General features: G+C 57.6%; 1 protein-coding gene across 1 annotated transcript; it reads left to right on the top strand.

Annotated features, from left to right (window-relative positions):
- Nucleotides 1-357: 357 nt before the first annotated feature.
- Nucleotides 358-4,829, top strand: NKX6-3 (NK6 homeobox 3). The gene is made up of 3 exons (XM_070459718.1): nt 358-739; nt 2,850-3,019; nt 4,587-4,829. The coding sequence occupies exons 1-3, from the start codon at nt 358-360 to the stop codon at nt 4,827-4,829; spliced, it is 795 nt and encodes a 264-aa protein (XP_070315819.1).
- Nucleotides 4,830-14,671: the final 9,842 nt, after the last annotated feature.

Here is a 14,671-nt window from a genome sequence, read left to right as displayed (position 1 = left end):
AATGTTGCTTCTCTGAACTGGAAACTTCTCATGGAGGGTCCCCGGACTCTGAGGCAGAGAAGGGGCCTGAGCTGAGGCGTGGGGAGCCGCCTTTCCCCAGGCAGGGGCAGAAGGCAGGGGTGCTGGGAAAGTGGGGGGGGGGTGCTGGCACCTGCCTGGGAACACCTGACTTCCCGTGTCTGACGTGGTCCGGGACCTGGGCAAGGGCTGGGCCGGACGCCTGGGCGGGAGGCCGGCCCGGGGCTTGAGCCAGTTTGACCCTCAGGAGCTGCCATGGGGTTCTGGGCTAGACCTCAGGGGCTCTAGGGTTCCGGATTTGGGGTTCCGGCCTCCCCTCGGCCTGTTGTGGGGAGGGCCATGGAGTCCAACCTGCAGGGCCCCTTCCTGCTGAACAACGCGCCGCTGGCCCAGTTCTCAGAGATGAAGGCGCCTATGTGCCAGTACTCTGTGCAGAACTCCTTCTACAAGCTCAGCCCCCCGGGCTTGGGTCCCCAGCTGCCAGCCGGGACCCCCCACGGCATCACGGACATCCTGAGCAGGCCCGTGGCCGCGCCCAACAGCAGCCTCCTGCCCGGCTATCCCCACGTGGCCGGCTTCGGTGGCCTCGGCTCCCAGGGGGTCTACTACGGCCCCCAGGTGGGGAGCTTCTCCAAGGCGGGGAGCGAGTACCCCACCCGGACCCGGAACTGCTGGGCAGACACAGGCCAGGACTGGCGAGGCGGGCGGCAATGCAGCAGCAGTAAGTACCGGGGTGGGGGGGTTTGGGGGGGAGGGGAGGGAAGCGGGCGCTCGCGGGGGGCGGGGGGGGGGGTCCCCGGCGGCCATCGGACTGCCTGGGGCAGACCCTGGGTCTGTCCCTCCATCCAGGGGCGGCGTGGGGTTCTCCCCACCCCCTCCCGCCCCAGCTTTGCCCGGATGGGCATCTTGACCCCTGCCCCCACCCCTTTTACCAGCTGCCCTCCTGGGGACCCCGGGAGGACCACACGGCCCACCCCATCCTTTATAAGGTCCTGCTCGCCTTACTTCTCCCACCCAGAGCCGTGTCACCAGCTCACCCCAGTGAAGAGAATCTGACCCCTCATCACCTTCCCAGAGTCCTCCCACGCCCCGGCAGCACTCAGGGACACGAATGTACCCCGACCCCACCTCAGTCCTGCCGCGATCCAGGGGGCCGGTTCCCTCCTGGGGGGTGGAGGTTCAAGTCATCAGCAGCAGCCAGACCGCCCAGCCTCCGGGAGGCGCTGCTGAGCCCCGTCCCGCTGAACCTTTCTTGGGGAGGCCCCTCACCCAGGCTTCCCCAGACTGTGGCTTTCAGAGGGCTGGTGCAGGGCCTCGGGCTGCCAATCAGGGACTGGGGGAGGCGGCAGGTTGTACAGAGGCAGGGGGGCCTCACCCGGGAGGCATGGGGGGTGATCGTGGCTGTCGGAGCCACCCCTGGGCCCGCATCAGGCAGGGGCAGAGAGGGGCGTCCACTTCTGTCCCCTTTGGGGGGCCTCCACTGCGACCGGGTCTTGGGGCTGCCCAGGAAAGCCGGGAGCACATCTGCCTCCCACCTGTGTGCTCCTGGGGTCCCCACGGCCCCCATCAGCCTGAAACAGCGAGGCCCACAGGGGACCTATCTTACAGCTGTTTTGGGGGTGCTTTACCCTCCCGTCCACGTCCCCCTTTGCACACACAGCCCCCTCTCTGCACCCTGCCCTTCAACCCTGAATGCACACACACACACACACACACACACACAGCAAAGTATCTGAGAGCCAGGGGCTGGATTCACTCAAGCGGAGGGGACCAAAGGTGACAGTCTCTTGGGAGGTCTCCTCACCTGTCTCTGCCTTGGTTTCCTCACCTGTGACCCGAGGATGTGGGATGTGGGGGTCAGACATGCTGAACAAGGCCCAGCATATGGGCCTTCTGCTTCCCCGGGGCCCATCCACACTCTCCTCCCCCAACCAAGCTCCCGAGAGGCTGCCCTGGGTGGGCAGGGGTCAGTTCTCTCACCCCCCTCCCACACTGTTTTGAGCATTTTTTTAATTTATTTTTAATTGGAGGATAACTGCCTTACAATGTTGTGGTGGTGTCTATCATACAACAATGTGAATCAGCCATAAGTGTATATATATATATGTATCCCCCCTTAAGCCTCCCTCCCACCTCCACACCCCATCCCACCCCTCTACTAGTCACGGAGCACCAGGCTGAACTCCCCGGGTCTGAGACAGTAGCACTGAAGCATATATATGGTCACACGTAAAACAGAGAGCTGGCGGGAAGCTGCGGGATGACCCAGGGCTCAGTTCTTGAGGCCTCGCCTCCAGACTCTCCCGTGGGGCTGAAGCCCTTGTGGCTCCCAGGCCTGGGGACCAGGCAGTCACTTGGAGCTTAAGGCTCTGGTTTTCCCAGGAACCTGGAAAATGGGATCCCAAGAGCAAGAAAGTGGAGGAATTCCCAGGTCCCCCGCCCGCACCCCCCACCCCGGGCCCTGATGGTTGGTAGAAGGCATCAAATCCATTTCTCGGTGACCTGAAGGGACATCCCGAAGACCCAGAGGAGGCTTCTCCTGCCCCTTGGCAGGGGTGGGCGGCATCACTGAGTAGTGAGGACGTTCCACGGGGAGATGCAGTTCCAAGCACCCTCTGGCCGTAGTTAACTACAACTTGGGGGCAGGTGCCCTTGGGGTCCCTGCCCACCCAGACAAGGCAGAGGCAGGCTGCTCAGGTGAGAGGTGCCCCGATGACCCCGCAACCTCAGCGGCTCCTCGGTAGGGGCGCTCGCCCTGTGGGGCAGGCAGGGCAGGGCTGGGACTCCCCCACACTCAGCACATTAAGGGCACACTTCCTTCCTCCCGCCAGCCCCGGACCCCCTGAGCGACAGCATCCATAAGAAAAAGCACACCCGGCCCACCTTCACGGGCCACCAGATCTTCGCGCTGGAGAAGACTTTTGAGCAGACCAAGTACCTCGCTGGCCCCGAGAGGGCGCGGCTGGCGTACTCGCTGGGGATGACCGAGTCGCAGGTCAAGGTGAGTCCGGGTGGGCGAAGAGGCTGTCTGCGTGGCAGTGAGGAGCCCGCCAGGGCAGGGTGCCACTGCCTGGCGGGGAGGCAGCCCCGCGCTCATGGCGACAGCAGCTCAGTGGGAGGATGTTCAGGCGTGTGGGCACCACCTGCCCGCCCAACCCTGGAGACGCCAATAGTGACCATCACCCTGCTGGCTGTCATCCACGGCGCCCTCTTCTGAGAGCTGCACGTGTAGCTGCCCATTTAAACCTCACAGCAACCTTATCAGTGGAAGGAGGTCTTGTTACCCAACTTGAAAGTGAAAAGTGAACGTGTTAGTCCAACTCTTTGCGACCCCATGGATTATAACCTCTGTCCACGGGATTCTCCAGGCAAGGATACTGGAGTGGGTTGCCATTCCCTTCTCCAGGGGATCTTTCCAACCCAGGGATCAAACCAAGGTCTCCCGCATTGCAGGAAGATTCTTCTTCTTTTTTTAATGTATTTATTTTTTAATTGAAAGATACTTGCTTGACAACAGGCAGATTCTTTACAGTCTGAGCCACCCACCGACTCAGCCGAGTTTTTTGCCCAAGGTAATTGGCTAGTAAGTGCTGGCAGTCAAACCTGGATTACAGGGCTCCAACCCCATGCCTTCCCCAGCCTCTGCATGGCCCAGGCTGGAAACTTCAAGAGCTGATGGCAGCCTCTGGGCCAGATCAGAACTCACTTCAGGCTTGTTCTGTTAGGCAACCTTGACCTTGGTTCACCACCAATATAAATTTCAAGGACTTCAAAGTGAATATAACTCCTCCCCACAACTGCCCATGAGCCTGACTGCCCATCTGGAGGCAAGGCTCAGCGGGGGTACCCCCTCTCACTGCACACCTCCCACTTGAAAGTATGTGGGCTTCTGCTTTCTCAGGCTTCTGGGGCAACCCTGGTAACGCTGAGGCTCACTGTGCCCTGAGGGGCTTTGGCTCGGGCACCATCTTCAGCTAGCTCTGAGCTGTGCTGGAACTGCCTGGCTCCGTGACAAGGTGATGGACTTGAGTGCAGTGAGAGGCACAAGGGCAGCTGGGGACCCGGTCTGGGCTCCCCCAGGACCCCCAAGCCACTTCCATCTCCCGTCCCCCGTCCCCCATCCCCCGCAGCCTCCTCCGCCCAGTGCTAACTCGGCTGGAGAGGAAGCGCCCTTTCCACGTGGCGCTGTTCTTTTGGGTCCTTTCTACAGGGTTCTATCCCCAGCAGGAAGCATATGTTAGTTTTACTGTTGGAGAAATTATTCATGAAGTTCAGTGCACGTCTAGGAGGTTAAAAGCGTTTCAGCCCCTTCCACCCCAATACCCAGATGGCAAAGGAAAGATATACATCACATGGAAGGGTTACAGGGAAGCCGAAAAAGCTGCTGCACTGTTTTAATTTTATTGCCCTCCTTCCAAAAAAAAAAAAGAAAGAAAACAGTCGTGTGACGGTGACAACCTGGTCCATTGCCGTGCCTAGCCCAGGATGCAGAGGGCTTGCCGCCGCGGGGAGCCGCCGGCTCCAGAGGGGCGCCGCGCGCGCCATCCTCAGAGCCCCTCTCGTCCCAGGTGTGGTTCCAGAACCGGAGGACCAAGTGGCGGAAGAAGAGCGCCCTGGAGCCCTCGTCGTCCACGCCCCGGGCGCCGGGCGGCGCGGGCGCGGGCGGGGAGCGCGCGGCCTCGGAGACCGAGGACGACGAGTACAACAAACCCCTGGACCCGGACTCGGACGACGAGAAGATCCGCCTGCTGCTGCGCAAGCACCGCGCCGCCTTCTCGGCGCTCGGCCTGGGCGCGCACGGCGGCGTCTGACCTCGCCCGCCCGCCGACTCTGGGGTCCCCGCGGCCCCCGCGCGGGCTCCCGGGGGCTGCGGGGCAGGAGGAGGAGGGAGGAGGGGTCGGGGAGGGGAGGAGGCGGAGCGGGGTGCGGAGGAGGGAGAGGAGCTGGAGAAGAGGAAGAAGGAGGGGGAGGAAAGGCCAGCCTCGGGGGGCTCGTGTTCAGTCTTGTCCGACTCTTGGCGACCCCATGGACCGTAGCCCTCCAGGCGCCTCCGTCCATGGGGGTTCTCCAGGCGCGAATCCTGGAGTGGGCTGCCCTGCCCTCCTCCAGGCGGGGGGCGCGGGGAGGGAGCCAAGAGCCAGACGCGAGCCTGGCCCCCCGCCGTCTTGCGCCTCTGTGGGCCCAGGCCTGGCCTCGCCAGCTCTGCAGACTCTTATGTGCACGGGTGGATGAGAGCGACCAAGCTCTGCATCCAGGACACTGGCCGCGGGGTCCCAGACACGCCACCGCGGGAGCTGGGCGGGTGTGGGGGCCTTTCCTCCGGGAAGCCCTTGGCTCAGTCAGGGGTCTCCCTCTAGGCTGATTAGAAGAGCGGGCAAGTCCAGGGCCTCTCCCCAGACCCTGGCACAAGAAGGATCCCACCTCAGGGGCAACAGCTAAATGCTGAACCCAGGCTGGAGGACCCCCCCAACCAGGGGCGGGGAAATGGGGTCTAGCCAAGAAGGAACACCCCCACACCCCAACTTACGGATCACACCCCCGGAGAGAGCTGTCCTCCTGCGATCCTTTCTCCACCTTGCCCTCAGAGGGCATCCCCCCTCTACCCAGGACAGGAGGAGATTAGAAGCCCCCACTGGCTGGGAAAGACGAAGGTTGTGGACAGAAGCAGAGAAAGCAGGAGAGACTCCTGGCAGCGATGCTGCGTCCCATAGCCTCCACCGGGCAGCCCTCGGGGCCAGAGCAAGGATGGGAACCCTGGAGAGAGAGGATCATCCTTCCTGGGGGGACACTCGGGGCCGGAAGGGACCTCAGGACCCCTGCTCCTCCGGTGGGATACCCCCGCAGGAGAGGAGAGGACGGCACCCGGGGCTTGCATGGAACTCACGACCCTCACTTTCCTGGGATGCCCTGTGGCAGGGCCTTGGAGCGGGTGCTGCGGAGGGGGTCACTGCCCACCAGGTGGGAGGGTCTGGGGCTTCGGGAGGCGGGAGGGGGTGGCCCTAGAGGCATGCAGTGGCAAAAGGGAGTAAGAGTTGGCCCATCTTCCCTGGCTTTTAAAATATAAAAAGTAAAAATAAAAGTCCCATAACCCTCCCCAAGGCTCGTGTGTTTCCAGACAACTGGCTGTGGGGGTCCCAGGTGTGCTGGCTGTGGGGTGTCCCAGGTGTGCTGGCTCGGGGGGTCCCTCCCGATGACCGCGTCTCTGCCCCCAGGGGGTCAGGGAGTCAGGGAACCTGCAGGGCATTGAACAACCTGAAGTCTAGGTGGTATATGCCAGACAGCGTGGTGGGAGAGAAACCCGAGGGCGTTTAGCAGGGTCCCTGATCCCTCAAGAGTCCTCCCAGGAGTTCCCCCAGGAATTTCCTCCTTGGGGAACTTATCTATGGGGAACAAGGTGCCTTAAAGAAAAGATCCCTGAGCAGAGAAGAGCATCACGGACCCCACTGAACATCTACCAACTCCTCCCATGTGGAAGGTCTGGACCGTCTCCCATGACCCCACCAGAAACCTGGGATGGGAAAACATACACCCAGACAGTCCTGAGACCAAGTCCCGGAAGTGGGCGAGGCCACCTGAGCTGATGCTGCTCACCACCTCCTGCAAAACCAGAGGTGAGCGGAGACGTGCTTTCAGCGCCTTCCAGCTGTAACCACCTGTGCCAACACCAGCAAGGGCCTCTGAGCTATAAGCAGCCTGCCCACCTCTGCTGTCCCAGCAAGTCCTTCTCTGATCCCTCGAGCCCCCAGGGTGGGAGAATCGGGCTGGTAGAATCAGCCTGGAGCAGGAGGGTGACCCTAGCTCTGGGGTCTCTCAGAAATGGAGGCACCAACCCTTCACCATAACCCTAGCGGACCCAGAGGATGGGGAAGGTGATGAGAAGATTCGGATGCTTTTGAGCTGTAACCCTAACTCCGCGAGGAGGCCATGCGCAGTCTCTCTCCTTGCAAGGTGGGAAGGAAATAAACAAACATCCCCTGTGTGTGCTCCTGGCCACAAGCTAACACGGGAGGATGAGCTGCAGCAGGTGGGGCCACTGGGAGGACTTGAGGACCCTCTGGGCACAGCCACAGAGAAAAAAGCTCTGGAGGCCAGGTAGGGGCCCAGGATTTCCTGAGCACTTTGCAGAGAGTTTGGGAGGAGGAGTTGCCTGGAGGAGACTTGCAACATATGTGTGCATGCATGCATACATTCATGCTAAGTCAATTCACTTATGTCTGACTCTTTACAACCCTGTAGACTGTTAATCTCCAGGCTCCTCTGTCCATGGGATTCTTCAGGCAAGAAAACTGGAGTGGGTTGCCATTTCCTACTCCAGGGGATCTTCCTAACTCTGGGATCGAAACTGTGTCTCCTGCGATTCCTGCGTTGCAGGCAGATTCTTAATGCTGAGTTACTGGGGAAGCCCCTCTCAGCATACTCCAGGTGCAAAGTCATGAGGCAAGTATGGAGGAATAAAGCAGTCAGGCACAAGAAAGCAGACTCTTGCTCTCTTTGTAACTATATTACCATCCTAACACTCTATTACAGCTGTAATTCTTGCGTGTCTGATTCATGCTGTTTGGTGAGGTTACTCAGTCGTGTCCGACTCTTTGCGACCCCATGGACTGTAGCCTACCAGGCTCCTCCATCCATGGGATTTTCCAGGCAAGAATACTGGAGTGGGTTGCCATTTCCTTCTCCAGGAGATCTTCCCAACCCAGAGATTGAACCCAGGTCTCCCGCATTGCGGGCAGACACTTTACCCTCTGAGCCACAGGGAAGTCCACGTTGTTTGAGGTCAGTATTAAATCAAACCCAGGGAAAGTTTTTTTCCTGCTGGGGAAACGTTTGCTAAACTAAACAAAATCTCCTACAGTGTCCAAATTCTGGGGGCCCATGTCCCTGGAATCTCAGGACCAAGGAGTCCAGCCTTCCTGGCGTCCCCCTATCACACCCCTGCTCCCGAGCACAGGTGCCAAGCGACAGAGAAGCATGGCTCAGGCCTCGTCCAGGGACCAGACTAGGAGTCTGAAGGAGGAGAAGGGCCAGGAATGAATAGCCCAGATGGCTGAGGGTAATCTGGGGCAAGTTTTACCCTCTGCAGATGCATGTGTGTGCACGTGTGAGCACAAGCATGTGTGGTGTGTAGCTGGGGGGAACTCAGGACTGTTTCGCTTCATCCATCATAAAGAAATCGTAAGTCATAGACTCCCCCTCACTTCCCCTTTTCATTCCTGGTCACAAAGGGCCTTCCTGTAGCTGCTGAGTCAAAGAAACAACACAACTTTTAGAATATTCATGCCTCTTGCAATTTGACCACATGACAAGCTTTTTGGGGATGAGCAAAGAGAAAGCAATTCGGCCTGGGCTCCCAGGAGTGACAGAGTCCTTCCCTGCCAGCAGCCCAGGCTAGGCTCCTGCAAGCAGGCAAGACTCTGTCCCATCCACAGCCCTCCTGTCTGTGGCTTCCAGTGTAGAAAGAACCCAGGTCTGCCTGTCCCAAATAGGGCGAGGGTGAAGGTAAGGATGGCAGCATCTTAGGTTCTGAGTGGCCATATCCCAATGGTGACAATCAATGAGGAGACTGGGAACTAAACTCACACCACTGGCAAGCCCTCTTCCTGCCCCAGACATCAGCCAGCCTGAGTCTTCCCTGAGCGAGGCAGAGGGAACTGCATTCCGTCACAGCTGGGCTCCAATGCTGGCAACACCACTGTCTGTGTTCTTGGGTGAGTGATGACCACTGAGCCTCAGTCTACTCATCCGTAAGATGGGACTAATTATACATAGCTTGCAGGGTCTCAAGATCAGAACTCACAGGCATGCCTGACCTGTACAGACACCCAACAGCATCTGCTATGTTATTTCAAGAGGGACGTGGACCCCGACAGTCTCCAGTTTGAGTTGCCACATCACCAAGTAGTCCCTGGGTCACTGTGACCAAGTTAGGCAACCTCCTGAAATCCAGTTCATAAAGTGAAGCTGACATGGGTGTCAGCAAGACCCAGCAGAAGATGCGCTGAAATCACCTACAAGGTACAAAATGGAGTGGACACCCCCTCCTTCCACCTCAAATTCAGACCCCCAGGAAGTGGTAGTGCGTGCGTGCTAAGTCGCTTAAGTCGTGTCTGACTCTTTGCCACCCCGTGGACTGTAACCTGCCAGGCTCCTCTGGCCATGGGATTCTCCAGGCAAGAATTCTGGAGTGGAGCTGCCATACCCTCCTCCAGGGGATCTTCCTGACCCAGGGATCAAACCCGTGTCTCTTACATCTCCTGCATTGGCAGGGGGGTTCTTTACCACTAGCGCCACCTGCAAAGCTCGGGAAGTGGCAGAGTCCGTCCTAAATGGGTCTTCTCTACAGCAGGACAGGCAGATTCAAAGTCACAGATACCCAGTCCTGAAAGTACTCAAGTGCCGGCAGGTCAGTCGCTATCTATAGAGGCTATGGAAGGCTTGGTGTGTGACCAGATCTATTTACCTGCTATTAATAAAAGCCTGTGGTTCTGGACTCTGGGACAGGGAGCCAAGCCAGATGCCGAGGGCTGGATTCAGCTTGCAGATATGTTTCTCTGGGACAGAACCATGCCTTTTATAGAAACTTTAACTGGTCTGTAGGCAGTCCTCGTCCAGGGGGTGATCCTCCCCCTTTCCCAGCATATCTCTGGGCCTGGACCCCACGGGCTCCATCCCCTGCCTGACCCATCCTGCTCTAAAGCCTGGATACCCTGGATATGGTCCACGCACCAGCAGCAGCGGCCTCACCTGGGACCTTGTCAGGAAAGCAGGCTCTCAGGCCACATGTCCACCCTCCCAAATCCACATCTGCATTTTTAACAAGATCTCCAGTTGGTTTGTAGGAACACGACGGCAGTGTGAGAAGATGGAGGGCACGTATGACCACATAAGTGGGTGTAGACAGCCCTTCTTTCCGCAGAGCACACAGCGTGGCCCAAGTTAGGAGCTCAATAAAAAAACAGTCAGGGGACTGCCCTGGTGTGCAGTGCTTGAGAATCCACCCTCCAAGGCAGGGGACGCAGTTTCCATCCCTGGCTAGGGAACTAAGATCCCACGTGCCCTGGGGCAAGTCAACCTGCGCAACTAGAGAGGCCCACGGGCTGCAACTGCTGAGCCCGTGTGCTCTGGAGCCCATGCTCTGCAACAGAGAGAAAGCTGGCGCGATGCGAGGAGGTCACAGTGAGACCAAAACCAAAACCAAACAAAAACTTAGACGCAAAGAGATGCACTGACCTAAGCTGAGTTTTGTATCGCCAAATGCCTTTGGGGGCCTATGCTGAAATGCCCCGTTCTCTTTTTTCCTCCTTTTATTTATTATTTAAATAACAAATTATTTATTTTAAATACTAAATTATTTATTTATGAAACCCGGCATACTGCAGTCCATGGGGTCGTGAAGAGTTGGGCATGACTTGGCAACTGAGCAACAACATTTATTATTACTTTTATTAGAGTATCTCTACTTTATGATGTCATGTTAGTTTCTGCCACACAGCAAAGTGAATCAGCTATTGTTGTTATTGTTCAGTGGCTCAGTCACGTCCGACTCTGCGACCCCATGGACTGTAGCCCATACGATTTTCCAGGGAAGAACACTGGAGTGGGTTGCCATTCCCTTCTCCTGTTTTATTAATACGTGGCTTCAAATGCTGTGAATCTACCTACCCAAGGTCAAAATTCCTTGTCTTCCACTCTAAGGCCAGGGCTGTGTCGGCTCGCAGGTATGTGCAAGTGAAAACGAAAGTCGCTCACTAGTCTTTGCAACCCCATGGACTGTAGCCCACCAGGGTCTTCTATCCATGGGAATTCTCCAGGCAAGAATACTGGAGGGGTTGCCATTCCCTTCCCCAGGGGGTCTTTCCGACCCAGGGATTGAATCCAGGTTTCCCGCATTGCAGGCAGATTCGTTACCGTTTTGAGCCACCCTGGAAAGCCGGGGCTGTGTCAGCTTGCAGGTGTATGAGGACCTGAGAGCTACAGAGGACTCGAGAGGGTCCCCTCATCAAAGGCTCACTGATCAAGTGCACGGCTGAAGTGTACACCATTTCCCTCCGTCTGGTTTCTGCTGCTGTATAATTGACATCCAGTGTTCCTGGGTGCAGCAGACACACCACGGCCAGAGAAGATGTTCATTTCGACAGTTTCCCAAGCTTGGGTGACCACAGGACTTGCCAGAGATACAGATTCGTAGGGCCCTTCTGGGATACTCCCCCTTGGGTGGGTGAGGCCCTGGAATGTGCCTGGTTACCAAGTGCCCCAGGACTTGGGAGTGGACAAATTTGGCAAGTGGTGTGATCTTAACAAATACATTTTAATCTGTCTAGCTCTCAATTGATTTTGGCTGTGCTGGGTCTTTGCTGCCACAGCGGCTCTTCTTTGCGGGACAAGGGCTTCTGTAGTTGAGGTATGTGGGGTCTTAGCTCCCCCACCGGGGATGGAACCCAGGACCCCTGCTTTGGGAGGGTGGGGTCTTAACCACTGGACCACCAGGGAAGTCCCTCACAAATGGTGACCTCTGACAGCCAGTTTGACTTACATCCACGAGTTTCGGCTCTCCCTGAATTATTTGGTGACCTGCGAAGAGTTCCGCAGCCTTCCCTTCCTGCCCAGAGGACAGATAATCGCATAGTCGCGGAAGGCAGCCAGGGTGTGAGTGGAAAAGATGCTCTTCCCCAGGAAAGACTGAGGGATGGCAGGACCCTTCCGGTTTTCCGCCGTCACCGGCATCAGCCCTGTGGCTGTGATTCTGTGGGAAGTTGCGACAACTCAAACCTCCAAGGATTCCTGCTCGAACTGAGGAATCTGCTCACCTGCCTCGCTAGGTTCTGGGCGAGGAAGCAGCGACGGCCTCGCATTTCCAGTGCCCTTTGGCCGGGGCGCCATGGACCACGAGGAAACAGGCCAGGGCGGGGTCTCTGTGGCCCAGCTGCAGCAACACTATAGAGTACTGTGCCCTGCCCAGTGAACGGCAGCTTCCTTCCTGTGAGGAGGAGAGCGCTCTGTGGTTTGGGTTCGCCGGGCATGGATCCCTGCGGCCTCTGATAAGGCCACCCTGAGTTTCCACCCAGAACCACCCTCCTGCCACCTTTGATTGATGTTGTGTGGGCGGGCGGGCTCACCCCATCCCCAGGTGCAGATGAGTGACGCGGCCCTGAGCCAATCAGCGAAAGCCAGCTCCTTGGTCATGTGACCCGTTGGTTCAGGGATGGGCCTGCGGCTCCGTCCCAGCCAACCAGCGAAGGACCCGGTTGCTCTGGGAGCGCGGGCTTCCCGCTCTACCTGCAGCACTCTGTGGCCTGGCCACCCACCTGTCCCGGAAGGGGGCCACCCCAGGGGGACCTGAGAGGCGGGAGAGAGTGGAATTGGACCGGTGGCGCTTTTTTCAGCCAGGCGTGGTGTCCCTCTAGCCTTCTCAGGACACAAGACACATCCTAGTGTCTTGAGTCAGGATGAGTTGGGTTTCTAAAATTTATAGCTGAAGAATACTAATAGAGCAAGAAAATGCTTCTGTGAACCCTGTTGTTTGCGTACAGGCTGGCCCTGCCACGGAGCCTTTGGGGGACAAGACGGACGAAGGGGAGCTGGCCTGGGTTCGGATTTCCCAGGCTTCGTCTCTTTATTCCCCACTATCTTCTCTCAGCTCTGGCCCCGGATAATGGACCATCCTTAGTGACAGAAAGGGACTGGGTTAAATTGGATTAAATCTCCCATCCCTGGTGTTATGTCCTTCCCTCATAGCTCAGTTGGTAAAGAATCCACCTGTGATGTAGGAGACCCTGATTCAATTCCTGAGTCGGGAAGACCCGCTGGAGAAGGGATGGACTACCTACTCCAGTATTCCTGGGGCTTCCCTCGTGGCTCAGCTGGTAAAGAATCTTGCCTACACTGCAGGGGACCTGGGTTCAATCCCTGGGTTGGGAAGATCCCCTGGAAGAGGGAAAGGCTACCCACTGCAGTTGGCCTGGAGAATTCTATGGACTGTATAGTCCATGGGGTCTCAAAGAGTGGGACACGACTGAGTGACTTTCACTTTACTTTCCCTTTCTCGGGTATTTAATAGCTCCAAGCCGTGGTCAATTCCTGATGAGAGCAGCACCCAGTCCTCATTGTGGGGAGCGACATGGCTTCCTTTCGGGGCTCTGCCAACTCAGGCTGCCTTGGAGGAGATGGCCTGGTCTGTCTGTCCCCCTCAAGGCTGAGGACACCGTTAGGGGACCCTGATAGTCCAGCATTTGGAGTAGCAACCTCCTCCATTTCCTTCCCCGACCCTCCAACCTCCTCTATCTGTCTTGACCTGTTCAGCTGCAAAGAGCGGAGCCGTGGGCCCCTTCTTGCCATGTTTGAGCTGCACTGAACCTACTGTTGTTGTTCAGTCGCTATGTTGTGTCCGACTCTTTGCAACCCCATGGACTGTAGCCCACCAGGCTCCTCTGTCCATGGGATTCCCCAGAACAGAATTCTGGAGTGGATTGTCGCTTCCTTCTCCAGGGGATCTTCCCAACCCAGGGATCGAACCCACATCTCTTGCTTGGCAGGTAGATGCCTTACCACTGCGCCAGCAGGGAAGCTTTGTACTGAACCTGCAAAGTAACAAAACAGAAGCTGCCAGGGTCCAACCTTGTTCCCACGGTGGTCCTGATGCTTCTCTACCAGAAGCCCCACTTCAGAGGGCCTGGCCTGTCCACTCTAATACTCTGTCACTCTTCAGAGCAATGCCCCAGAGATGGACCCGACCTTTGACAACAGCCTCGGGTGCAAGCAGAGGTGAGGACCCCCTCCCCCCGTTTGCACAGGTGGGAAGAGAGCTTCGGGGGACAGCCAAGGGAGTGTGGGGGAGCTGACCTCCAGACCTCAGGGTGCAGGTCTGGGGAGAAGGCCTCCCCTTCAGTCAGAGTTCCCCCGGGGGCAGGACACATTCTTTAACCAACAATTCCTCCTGCTCCTTTCAGGGGGAGGGATGACGCTGGAAGTGGCGGAGGGGCTGGTCCTTCCCACGTGGAGCTGCTTGCCAGCCTCTTCCGCAGAGTCCCCCAGAAGGCCCGCGTTCAGAACCCCCCATTAGACCTCTCCTAGTGGGGCAAACACACATCATTAATCTTGGTAAAGTGAGTGAAGCACATTCACCTGTCTGAGCAGGAGAATTAATGTTGTGTCAATAGGAAATTGGTGTTTACCTCTGGCCTCTACGCCTTCCCTTTGCTCCCAAAACCCCAGGACGGACCAGACCAGAGGCAGGACGGTAATCAGAGGAGAAAATCAAAACCCCCAGACGCAGGTGGGGCTCAGACAAGGGGGCAGAGGCCGAATTGCCTCGGGGCACAGGTTCTGTCGCTGCACCCTGGGCCTGGGACCTGTGCTCCCCGCCCCACGGGACACGGTGGCCGGTCGGGGGTATCTTTTTTCTTTTCTCCCCAGCACACAAGGCTGTGATCTCTCACGCCAGCGGGGGCTGACCATGGCCAATGTTTACTGAGCACCTACTAAGTGCCTGGCACTGTGCATGATGCCTGAGACTCGTTTCCCGAGAGTCCTACAAAGCAGGTATGCTGTCTTTTCAGATAAAGAAGATACTGCAGGTGGTACAGCAGAAATTAACACCGCATTGTTAATCAACTGTACTTCAGGAAGATTAGGATTTCCCTGGTGGTCCAGTGGT

This window comes from Odocoileus virginianus, chromosome 32 (assembly GCF_023699985.2).
Source record: "Odocoileus virginianus isolate 20LAN1187 ecotype Illinois chromosome 32, Ovbor_1.2, whole genome shotgun sequence".
In the NCBI taxonomy this organism is placed as follows: Eukaryota; Metazoa; Chordata; class Mammalia; order Artiodactyla; family Cervidae; genus Odocoileus; species Odocoileus virginianus.
The sequence above is the reverse complement of the archived record's forward strand: the minus strand, read 5'-3'. Positions and strand labels throughout refer to the sequence as shown.

Bases quoted from the DNA above. Each gene is read 5' to 3' on its own strand.
- NKX6-3 (XM_070459718.1), top strand. From the start codon at position 358: ATGGAGTCCAACCTGCAGGGCCCCTTCCTGCTGAACAACGCGCCGCTG. The intron at 740-2,849 runs GTAAGTACCGGG...TCCTCCCGCCAG, and splicing joins CGGGCGGCAATGCAGCAGCA to CCCCGGACCCCCTGAGCGAC. The intron at 3,020-4,586 runs GTGAGTCCGGGT...CTCTCGTCCCAG, and splicing joins TGACCGAGTCGCAGGTCAAG to GTGTGGTTCCAGAACCGGAG.